At 40.5% G+C, this 12,567-nt stretch overlaps 1 protein-coding gene across 3 annotated transcripts in view; it reads right to left on the minus strand.

The window, feature by feature from the left end:
• rasa2 (RAS p21 protein activator 2) overlaps positions 1-12,567 on the minus strand; it is a 112,210-nt gene that overhangs the window by 62,263 nt on the left and 37,380 nt on the right. For all 3 annotated transcript variants that reach the window (XM_060923550.1, XM_060923551.1, XM_060923549.1), the window contains exons 3-4: positions 4,532-4,635; positions 2,742-2,836 (exon numbers count right to left, since the gene is read on the minus strand). In XM_060923550.1, coding sequence (XP_060779533.1) covers positions 2,742-2,836; positions 4,532-4,635 — 199 coding nt within the window. The remainder of the gene's footprint in view (positions 1-2,741; positions 2,837-4,531; positions 4,636-12,567) is intronic.

A 12,567-nucleotide genomic window follows, 5' to 3' on the forward strand; every position in this document is an offset into this window, starting at 1 on the left:
GTAAGTAAAATGTTTAAAATGTCAAAAAAAAAATCAATCGTTAAACACTGTATTGGATGTTGTAACAGATTTCTCCTTGTGGACTGAACTTCAGTTCGCTTCCCTGACCAGTTAAAGCCCTCAGGTAACATTAACCAGTCAGCTAACATTAACATTCTTTGTAGTTTGACAAACCTCGTTTGCTAGGCTACATTATCTGAATTGACCACAGTATTGGAATAATAACTCATGTTGTGTGATTTTGATAAATTTGTCAGCCAACATGCACCGACGTGAGCTCCTGTAAGCACTAATGTTATTCAGGGTTCTTTTTCACCACTTCAGCCAGTTAGCTGTTGCTAATTCAGGTTAACCTAGCAACATAGCTTAACCCAATGTCAGGAACGTGACAGGGCACACAAGCTATGTAAAAAATTATATGTGTATAGTTTTGGGAATATGTTTCATATGTACACAAGCGGGGCGGCACGGTGGTGTAGTGGTTAGCGCTGTCGCCTCACAGCAAGAAGGTCCGGGTTCGAGCCCCATGGCCGGCAAGGGCCTTTCTGTGTGGAGTTTGCATGTTCTCCCCGTGGGTTTCCTCTGGGTGCTCCGGTTTCCCCCACAGTCCAAAGACATGCAGGTTAGGTTAACTGGTGGCTCTAAATTGACAGTAGGTGTGAATGTGAGTGTAAATGGTTGTCTGTGTCTGTGTGTCAGCCCTGTGATGACCTGGCGACTTGTCCAGGGTGTACCCTGCCTTTCGCCCGTAGTCAGCTGGGATAGGCTCCAGCTTGCCTACGACCCTGTAGAACAGGATAAAGCGGCTAGAGATAATGAGATGAGATGAGATGAGATGAGATGTACACAAGCATCTGGAAGTCATCTTAAAAACAGCACTGTGTAGCAAAACAATTCGACAGGTGTGGATGGCAGAGTTCTCATTTAAAGATGTTAACCAATCAGAATGAAGCTATTTACAAATTTAATATGTTTTACACCAGGGGTTCTCAACCTTTTCTGCCTTGAGGCCCACCTATTCGCACTTGTAATAAGTCGGGGCCCATTGAAAAAGATCCCCAATTATTTTGGCTCATCTATTCTATTAGAACCTAATAATCTATTGTAAGTGTATTAATGGGATGCAGCATCACTTCCTGTTACAGGTGGGAGCCCAGGAATTAAATAAATACAATATAAACAAACTATTTTTAATTGTAGGTTTTATATTTAAAACTGTATGGATGTGCCAGAAGCCAAACCATTGCATGCAGGGCATTCTCAGTCAAAAGGGATTAATGATCCAAAAGTGGAGTCTGGTCGATTAACACAAGAACTTATTGCCATGTTTGTGTACAGCAAACAAGCAAGTTATTAAAACCAAGAAGTATACTCAAAAGAAGTGGATATAGAACCCACTCATTGGGATAGAGCTGTACATGTTAACAAAGAAGGATTTTTCCTATGAGTTGGAAAATTATCCATCCGTTGAGTTGCCTGACATCTCAAACTACCTGGTGCTGCAGACATTGTTCTACACAGACAAACAGATGAAAATCTGGAAGAGCATGGAGGCGTACAACTTTTTATATGTAGCTGGGTTAAAGATCTGGGGATTAGGACACTACAAGATAGACGACGGATCTAAGTGCAGGAAGAATATTTATTAGCAGGCATGATATTTCTCATCTCATTATCTCTAGCCACTTTATCCTGTTCTACAGGGTTGCAGGCAAGCTGGAGCCTATCCCAGCTGACTATGGGCGAAAGGCGGAGTACACCCTGGACAAGTCGCCAGGTCATCACAGGACCGACACATAGACACAGACAACCATTCACACTCACATTCACACCTACGGTCAATTTAGAGTCACCAGTTAACCTAACCTGCATGTCTTTGGACTGTGGGGGAAAACGGAGCACCCGGAGGAAACCCACGCCGACACGGGGACAACATGCAAACTCCACACAGAAAGGCCCTCGCCGGCCACGGGGCTTGAACCCGGACCTTCTTGCTGTGAGGCGACAGCGCTAACCACTACACCACCGTGCCGCCGGCATGATATTTATAAAAGCAAAACAGAAAGCAGAGTATTTAAACAGCATTATAAACTTAGCTAGAAACAAATGTGATAGTGATAATGATGATACTTCGCAAAGCCTCTGTGAGAACAAACAGCATTCATATCTGTGTGTGCTGATTGAGCTCAAATCAGTATCAGGTGTTTCCCATAATGACTGTGTCCCAAGTGCGTGCACAACGTGCTCCGTGAGTGGGTGTGGCCACTAGAGCTGCGCCAGGCTCAAGCATGCACAGGTGCGACAGTCAAGTGTTCGTGTGCTGTGTGACCACAACTTTTCGCTCACGTGTATATCACCACCAAAATGCTTCATTTTCATCGACAACCCATCGCAAAGCATCGCGAGCTAGAGTGTGACCGTAGCTTAATGAGGCGGCTGTAATGTTGGATGCAACCCAGCAATTGCACCCTACTACGAGTAAAAAATTAGCTTCAACTTGAAAAAAAAATTCACATCCCAGATTGAGAAACACTGTTTTAGACCATGTTAAAACGGAATGAGAAAAAGAACCATGGTGTCTTGTTCAAATAAAAAAACTTGCAAACTTTATACAGAATCTCAGGGAATAATATACTTGTAAAATAATCGAAAAGTGTATGGCATGTCCCTTTTAACTGAAAACAAACCACAAACATGAACATGCATATACGCACGCACACATGCATACGCACACCCCTTACCTGCACCTCTGAGTTTGGATCCACAGGTTGCAGTGGGAACCAGTTTTCCTTCCCATTGTAATTACACAACTCCTCCTTCCTGAGGGCCACCTTCCCTACACACACACACACACACACACACACACACACACACACACACACGCACGTCAGTCACACACCTAACATTTCTTTTGGCCACTATACCGTATTTGTAAAATCTATAATGTTCAGAACTGCCTGCATCCTATTAGCATCCTGTTATATCTGTCTGAATTCCACACTTTATCGTATATAATTATTCATTTGTGCCTTGATTCATTGGTTGTTTCATACACTTCAATTTCTTGCTCTTGTTTATCTCCAGCATCCTATCACTTGCACCAGAATCTTGAAGTCTGCTGATGATTTTCTCACCAGAAAAAAAAACTAAAACAAAACAAGAGTGCTCTGAGAACACAATATCCCCCACTGGCAACTATATCTATGCTATAAGTGCTTAATACACCCTCATGAAATTGTCAAAGTACAAGTTTGGTAATCAAGGGCCATTACTCTGGTAAAATGCGACTGAATTGAACGCAATTGCAATATCTGTATTATCGACATATAACAAAGAATCCTGTCAAGTTTCGTGAAATTCCTCCACAAATTGTGAGAGGAGTTGATTTCAGAAGGTGAGTACCATTCCCGGGACGGATGGACGGACGGACAGACATCGCCATGACATAATCCCCCTTTGGACCGTTCCACCAGCGGGGGATAAAAATAATTTTGTTAGTCAAGGGCTGTAACTCTGGTGAAATGCTACCGAATTGAACGAAATTACAATATGCGTACTATCAACATATAACAAAGCCCTTTGCCAAGTTTGGTGAAATTCCTCCACAAATTGTGAGAGGAGTTGATTTCAGAAGGAAAGTACGCTCTTATGAAATTGTCGAAGTATAATTTTGTTAATCAAGGGCTGTAACTCTGGTAAAATGTGACCGAATTTAACAAAATTACAATATGGGTATTACAGGCATATAACAATGTCTCTTTTCAAGTTTGGTGAAATTCCTCCACAAATTGTGCGAGGAGTTAATTTCAGAAGGAAAATACGCTCTCATGAAATTGTCAAAGTATTTTGTTATTATTATTGTCAAAGTATTTTGTTAATCAAGGGCTGTAACTCTGGTAAAATGTGACCGAATTTAACAAAATTACAATATGCGTATTACCGGCATATAACAATGTCTCTTTTCAAGTTTTGCGAAATTCCTCCAAAAATTGTGAGAGGAGTTGATTTCAGAAGGTGAGCAACCTTTCCTGGGACGGACGGACATCGCCACAACATAATCCCACTTCAGGCCTTTCGGCCAGCAGGGGATTAAAAAAAAAAAAAAAGGATCCCCTTCTGCACCATTCATCTGACAAATGATTTTGTCCTCGACACAAATGGCCAGTAGCTCCTTCTCTTCTGATTCGCTCCAACATTCAGACATTTCTAATCCCATGTGTTGTTGACTTTTCATCCACTTGTTGCTACGGTTTTAGATTAGTATCCTGTGCTGTTTTCTGGAAGCGCTCTCTCTTAGGAACTGTTCACAATATGCTGCTACAATCTTTCTTGGATTTCAACTCTTCATTTCCCACATAAAAGTGTTTGTGAGGGGAAAAAAAGGCTTTTATAGGACTAGACTAGAGAATATGTGTGTAAATAAAAGTTTGTAATGTATACACTGATAGGTACAGTATGTCCATCTGAAATTCACACTCACGTTACTATTTATGTGTGTTGATGTGTGTCTGTGTGTGATGTAGAAACTAACCGATGGTCAGCTCCCTCTGAAACACACCCTTGGCGTAAACGTAGAAGGACAGACACTGGAACGGCCGAGGGATCTCGAAGTAGAAATCTTCCCCATAAAGCGGGCTGAAACACATGTACATCACATGAGGAAATGCAACACAGCACAGTGCAGGGCTTCTGTACACTAATGCTCATCACACATGCCAGAAAGGCAACTGGATGGTGAGATCAAGTGGCTTCCAGTCTGAAATCAGTAGGACAACTGTTTACCAAAGGTATATGAAGGTTTGTGATGTGTGTGCCTTTTTTGGAGAAGGTCGTCCCAGAAATCAGTCAAACCAATGCACTACGTACAGCAAAAAATACACACTCGATGTAGTATCTTACAGTGAAGGGAAATAAATATGCAGACAATTTTATTCTTGTTATTTAATATACTTCCAGTGTATACATTGACTTTAGATTTACACACATTATGTCTTTTGATTTTTACTTATAAATATGTACAAAAAACGTGTATTTATAACCATAAACAAACTGCTGTTCTGGCTGCTTTCAGGTCGTCCTGCAACTCTTTTCCAGTGACTGCTGGCTTTTCTCTTATCATCCTAATCATTAAATCTGCCTTCCACATCTGTACAGTGATAATTATTTATGGATACAGTGATGACCTGTTTTCACAGGCGATGGTTTTCTGAAGTGTTCCTGAGCCCATACAGTGATTTCCATGACAGAATTGTCTGTTTTTAATGTAGTGTCGCCTGAGGGCCTGAACATCACAGATGTCAGTTTTCAGCCTTGTCTCTTGCATACAGAGATTTCTCCAGATTCTCTGAATCTTTTAATGATATGCACCATAGATTATGTGATCCCCAAATTATTTGCAATTTTACATTGAGGAATGATAGTCTTAAATTGTTGCACTGTTTATCCACGCAGTCTTTTACAGAGCGGTGAACCCATCCCCATCTTTACTTCTGAGAGACTCAGCCTATCTGGGATGCTCTTTTTATACCAAATCATGTTACTGACCTGTTGCCAATTAACCTAATTATCTCTCTTTTTTTAACATTACACAACTTTTCCAGTCTTTTGTTGCCCTGTCCCAGCTTTTTGAACAATGTTGCTGACATTAAATTCAAAATGAGCATATATTTAAAAAAAAAAAAAAGATTTCTCAATTTCAACAACTGATATTTTGTATTTTTACTATTTTCAGTGAAATATAGGCTTTCCATGATTTGCAACTCATTGCATTCTGTTTTTATTTACATTTTAAACAGTGTCCCAATTTTTTTGGGAAATGGGGTTGTATATCGAATAACAAAATCAACTGTATGTGAATACTTACTTCACCTCAGTGTATATGTCCAATAAAATAAAAATAGAAAAAAAAAACATTTGAGGATTCAGCTTTTTACTTCTTACACAAGGTATAAAATCATGAATGCATTTATTCATTCATAACAAAAGATTTTTCCAGTCTTTTGTTGCCCCGTCCCAGCTTTTTGAACAATGTTGCTGACATTAAATTCAAAATGAGCATATATTTAAAATAAATAAATAAATAAATAAATAAATAAAACTTTTTCATCTTCAGTAATGGCTTTTCCCTGGCCAGGGCAGGGGTGGACCTATATCAGGAACACTGGGAATGAGGCAGGAGTACACCCTGGATTGGTTGCCAGTCCATTGTAGGCCATCAACCACACACTCATCACACTCATTTACACCGAGGGGAATTTTAGCACAGCCAGTCCACCTACTGGCATGTTCTTGGGAGTCATATGTACAATTGGACACATGAGGAATAAAGTGGGCAAAGTATCATCAGACAAAATCCTTCACTTACAAAGTAGAGGGAGGAAAACAGGTTTGTTCACATAAACAGATTCGGAAGGAGATTTCCAGAAGAGTAAAACTGAAACTAAATCTTGCCACATGTGCATAACTACACATGGAGTACAATGCCGATTCAAGATAAAGCAGTGTTCATAAGATATGTGTGAATAAAATTTGTTCAAAGGTTGAATCCTTTTACCATCAACAGTGTGAATGGATGATGAACATGTAATATGGATCTGACTTTGCTATGGTAATGTTGTCATGATTTTAACAAACTTCCTGATCATTTTAACATCCATCCATTATCCGTAACCACTTACACTACCGTTCAAAAGTTTGGGGTCACCCAGACAATTTTGTGTTTTCCATGAAAAGTCACACTTTTATTTACCACCATAAGTTGTAAAATGAATAGAAAATATAGTCAAGACATTTTTCTGGCCATTTTGAGCATTTAATCGACCCCACAAATGTGATGCTCCAGAAACTCAATCTGCTCAAAGGAAGGTCAGTTTTATAGCATCTCTAAAGAGCTAAACTGTTTTCAGCTGTGCTAACATGATTGTACAAGGGTTTTCTAATCATCCATTAGCCTTCTGAGGCAATGAGCAAACACATTGTACCATTAGAACACTGGAGTGATAGTTGCTGGAAATGGGCCTCTATACACCTATGTAGATATTGCACCAAAAACCAGACATTTGCAGCTAGAATAGTCATTTACCACATTAGCAATGTATAGAGTGTATTTCTGATTAGTTTAAAGTGATCTTCATTGAAAAGAACAGTGCTTTTCTTTCAAAAATAAGGAAATTTCAAAGTGACCCCAAACTTTTGAACGGTAGTGTATCCTGTGCAGGGTCGTTGGCAAGCTGGAGCCTATCCCAGCTGACTATGGGCGAGAGGCGGGGTACACCCTGGACAAGTCGCTAGGTCATCGCAGGGCTGACACAGAGACAAACAACCATTCACACTCACATTCACACCTACGGTCAATTTAGAGCCACCAATTAGCCTAACCTGCATGTCTTTGGACTGTGGGGGAAACCAGAGCACCTGGAGGAAACCCACACAGACACGGGGAGAACATGTAAACTCCACACAGAAAGGCCCCCGTCAACTTTTTCAGCAGTTTGCGCTTCATGAGCTCTTCTGGGAGATTGGACCATATGGGCCAGCCTTTGTGCTCCATGCGAATCAGTGAGCCTTCGACACCCATGACCCTGTCACCGGTTCACTGGTTGTCCTTCCTTGGACCACTTTAGGGAGGTACTAACCACTAAATACCGGGAACACCCCACAAGATGTGCCATTTTGGAAATGCTCAGCCCCAGTCATCTCGCCATCACAATCTGGCCCTTGTCAAAGTCGCTCAGATCCTTACACTTGCCCATTTTTCCTGCTTCCAACACATCAACTTCAAGAACTGACTGTTCTCTTGCTGCCTAATATATCCCACCCCTTGACAGGTGCCATTGTAACAAGACAATCAATGTTATTCACTTCACTTGTCAGTGGCCATAATGTTATGACTGCTTGGTGTATTATCAACATCAAAATCAAATCACTTGAACATTGGATAATAAAGCTGGACACCAAATTTCATCAAAATCCATTCACTACTTTTCAAATTACATTGGGAACAGACAAAAAAAAAATCCTGGATCTGCATCTGTGTCAAAATCTAATCAACTGTTTTTGGCCCATGGCTCACCTTTCCTCAAAATTTCATCAAAATCTGTTCACTACTTTTTTGCATTACATTGGGAACCGACAAACAAACAAATGAACTAACAAACGGAGTCGAAAACATAACCTTCTCCAACAAAGTTGGTGGAGGTAATAAGTCAGTGGTATAACTTGAGTCATTTGATTAGCAGGAAAATGCACTCAAAAACATCACACCTGCTTTTTGGTTGTATTAAACTGCACAGGCAATCACCATTCTGAAATGCCTTTCAGACTTTGTAAATCACACTGAAGATGCTAAATCAATTTGCTTGCTTAAAAGCTGCTCAGTAGAAATATGCTAATTTGCAAATTCATGAATGAAAACACACGAAACCCAACATGACATGTGGTTTTGCTTTCCAGACAAAAGACCACGTGAATAAATCAGCTTGCATATTTGTGCAAGTGTTTTTGTATGTACAAAACTTCAGTCAATCAGGACATCTCTGTTTCATAGGGAGGCATTAGGATTCAGCTCTTCACTACCTACATCAGTATACTTTGTGTCCAACAGAGACCTGTTTGGTATTTAGCTTTGTATTTGCTGACCCAATTCAAGATACTGCAGTGGTGCTTGAAAGTTTGTGAACCCTTTAGAATTTTCTATATTTCTGCATAAATATGACATAAAACATCATCAGATTTTCACACAAGTCCTAAAAGTAGATAAAGAGAACCCAGTTAAACAAATGAGAAAAAAATTATACTTGGTCATTTATTTATTGAGAAAAATGATCCAATATTACATATCTGTGAGTGGCAAAAATATGTGAACCTCTAGGATTAGCAGTTAATTTGAAGGTGAAATTAGAGTCAGGTGTTTTCAATCAATGGGATGACAATCAGGTGTGAGTTGGGAAGCCGCCTTTATTTAAAGAACAGGGATCTATCAAAGTCTGATCTTCACAACACATGTTTGTGAAAGTGTATCATGGCACGAACAAAGGAGATTTCTGAGGACCTCAGAAAAAGCGTTGTTGATGCTCATCAGGCTGGAAAAGGTTACAAAACCATCTCTAAAGAGTTTGGACTCCACCAATCCACAGTCAGACAGATTCTGTACAAATGGGGGAAATTCAAGACCATTGTTACCCTCCCCAGGAATGGTCGACCAACAAAGATCACTTCAAGAGCAAGGCGTGTAGTAGTTGGTGAGGTCACAAAGGACCCCAGGGTAACTTCTAAGCAACTGAAGGCCTCTCTCACATTGGCTAATGTTAATGTTCATGAGTCCACCATCAGGAGAACACTGAACAACAATGGTGTGCATGGCAGGGTTGCAAGGAGAAAGCCACTGCTCTCCAAAAAGAACACTGCTGCTCATCTGCAGTTTGCTAAAGATCATGTGGACAAGCCAGAAGGCTTTTGGAAAAATGTTTTGTGGACGGATGAGACCAAAATAGAAAGTTTTGGTTTAAATGAGAAGCGTTAGGGCGGCACAGTGGTGTAGTGGTTAGCGCTGTCGCCTCACAGCAAGAAGGTCCGGGTTCGAGCCCCGTGGCCAACAAGGGCCTTTCTGTGCGGAGTTTGCATGTTCTCCCCGTGTCCGCGTGGGTTTCCTCTGGGTGCTCCGGTTTCCCCCACAGTCCAAAGACATGCAGGTTAGGTTAACTGGTGACTCTAAATTGACCGTAGGTGTGAGTGTGAATGGTTGTCTGTGTCTATGTGTCAGCCCTGTGATGACCTGGCGACTTGTCCAGGGTGTACCCCGCCTTTTGCCTGTAGTCAGCTGGGATAGGCTCCAGCTTGCCTGCGACCCTGTAGAAGGATTAAGTGGCTAGAGATGATGAGATGAGATGAGATGAGAAGCGTTATGTTAGGAGAAAGGAAAACACTGCATTCCAGCATAAGAACCTTATCCCATCTGTGAAACATGGTGGTGGTAGTATCATGGTTTGGGCCTGTTTTGCTGCATCTGGGCCAGGATGGCTTGCCATCATTGATGGAACAATGAATTCTGAATTATACCAGCGAATTCTAAAGGAAAATGTCAGGACATCTGTCCATGAACTGAATCTCAAGAGAAAGTGGGTCATGCAGCAAGACAACGACCCTAAGCACACAAGTCGTTCTACCAAAGAATGGTTAAAGAAGAATAAAGTTAATGTTTTGGAATGGTCAAGTCAAAGTCCTGACCTTAATCCAATCGAAATGTTGTGGAAGGACCTGAAGCGAGCAGTTCATGTGAGGAAACCCACCAACATCCCAGAGTTGAAGCTATTCTGTATGGAGAAATGGGCTAAAATTCTTCCAAGCCGATGTGCAGGACTGATCAACAGTTACCGGAAACGTTTAGTTGCAGTTATTGCTGCACAAGGGGGTCACACCAGATACTGAAAGCAAAGGTTCACATACTTTTGCCACTCACAGATATGTAATACTGGATCATTTTCCTCAATAAATAAATGACCAAGTATAATATTTTTGCCTCATTTGTTTAACTGGGTTCTCTTTATCTACTTTTAGGACTTGTGTGAAAATCTGATGATGTTTTGGGTCATATTTATGCAGAAATATAGAAAATTCTAAAGGGTTCACAAACTTTCAAGCACCACTGTACATCATGCATCACGTGGTGGGCTTTCACCGTTCACGCAAGGCATTGTGGGATACAAATTTGAGACAGGAGAGAACAATGTAGGATGCGAATAAAACTGGAAAGACAGACTACAGTAATAGAAAGCGAGAAGAAAAGACACCTTGTTGCGAAGGAAAGGAAACGCAGGACCAAACTAATAAATATCGGCGGTCAGGGAGCACCTTAGTGTGATCAGCTGTTTGTTTAGCGACAGAATGATGTAACTGTCAGTGTATGGTCAGAGGTAAACCTGTAGATGGCAGTAATGCAACAGTGTGGATGCCAGCTGCCGTAAAACCCAAAAGAAGAAGAAGACGGTAAACCTGCGCACGCGGACTTCCTATGTCTGCTTGACTGTGCGAAGTAAGCGATTTCATGCACATTATTTGCTAGGGAATCCCCTCAAGTTAAATAATTTCCCAGCCACAGAATGGCCTGGTTTTTTAAGATATTACAGAAATAAACATATATCACAATGACCAAATTTCAGAGGGAACTCAATTTCACCGATTTTATGAAATGGAAAGGCCGTCTAGCTTTCATCTTTTTGATCCAAAATCGTCATCCGTTTAACTCTTCTCGTTGAAAACTCAGAGGTTTTTGACCATTTTTAGGTGGCATCCCGAATAAATATAGTAAATATAACTCATGTTAAATTCTAATGTTAGCTTAAGTTGAACATTCATCTCATCTCATTATCTCTAGCCGCTTTATCCTTCTACAGTGTCGCAGGCAAGCTGGAGCCTATCCCAGCTGACTATGGGCGAAAGGCGGGTACACCCTGGACAAGTTGCCAGGTCATCACAGGGCTGACAGATAGACACAGACAACCATTCACACTCACACCTACGGTCAATTTAGAGTCACCAGTTAACCTAACCTGCATGTCTTTGGACTGTGGGGGAAACCGGAGCACCCGGAGGAAACCCACGCGGACACGGGGAGAACATGCAAACTCCGCACAGAAAGGCCCTCGCCGGCCATGGGGCTCGAACCCAGACCTTCTTGCTGTGAGGCGACAGCACTAACCACTACACCACCGTGCCGCCCTAAGTTGAACATGTATTGATAAATTTTTATCACATTAATGAACTCATTACATTCTCCATTTACCCTGACAGAAAGGTAACTTCTTGGAAGTGTCTGTTAATATCATACAGTTCATAACACCTGTGCAAATCATTCCAGATTCACGTGTTGTTTAGCTCATTTCAGGTTTTACTGGGAAGAGAAAGATTCCTTTGCTAAATGTGTAACAGTTGGCCTGATAATATAATATAATATAATATAATATAATATAATATAATATAATATAATATAATATAATATAATATAATACACAATAAACGACATGGGATATCATGGCACTGTAATATCATGTAGGGATGATAATATATTATATCACACAAGCTTAGAGACATTTAGGATTTTATACGATATAACTATACTTCTAACTATGCTTGCTGTATAATGTATAATTAACAGTTATTCTACAAATTCGAGTCAGACATGAGCTGATAGCCGACGAGGCACGTAGCACCGAGTTGGCTATAAGCCATGTACAATGAGCTTGAGTGGACTAACTGTTTTATTCTATCCACATTCACTAGATTTTGAGAAACAGAGCATTTTTATTTTAATTTTTTCCAAATTCGATAAATAAAAACTTTATATAAAATGTCTGACAAATCATTTCCGCTTAGAACGTAAACAAACCGGCGAAACAACAGTAGCGATTTTTGAAAAATGCTATAATAATAATTATTAAAAAATAAAAAAGATACGTTCTTACTATCAAATACTTTCATTCCAATATTTTGTTGCTTTTTTGTATTTTTTTGGGTTTTGTTTCTGATGAGTTTTTATTTCGTCCTTGGTTGGTTCAGCAACACACTCCGCCA

Source organism: Neoarius graeffei, chromosome 6 (genome assembly GCF_027579695.1).
Source record: "Neoarius graeffei isolate fNeoGra1 chromosome 6, fNeoGra1.pri, whole genome shotgun sequence".
Taxonomy (NCBI): domain Eukaryota; kingdom Metazoa; phylum Chordata; class Actinopteri; order Siluriformes; family Ariidae; genus Neoarius; species Neoarius graeffei.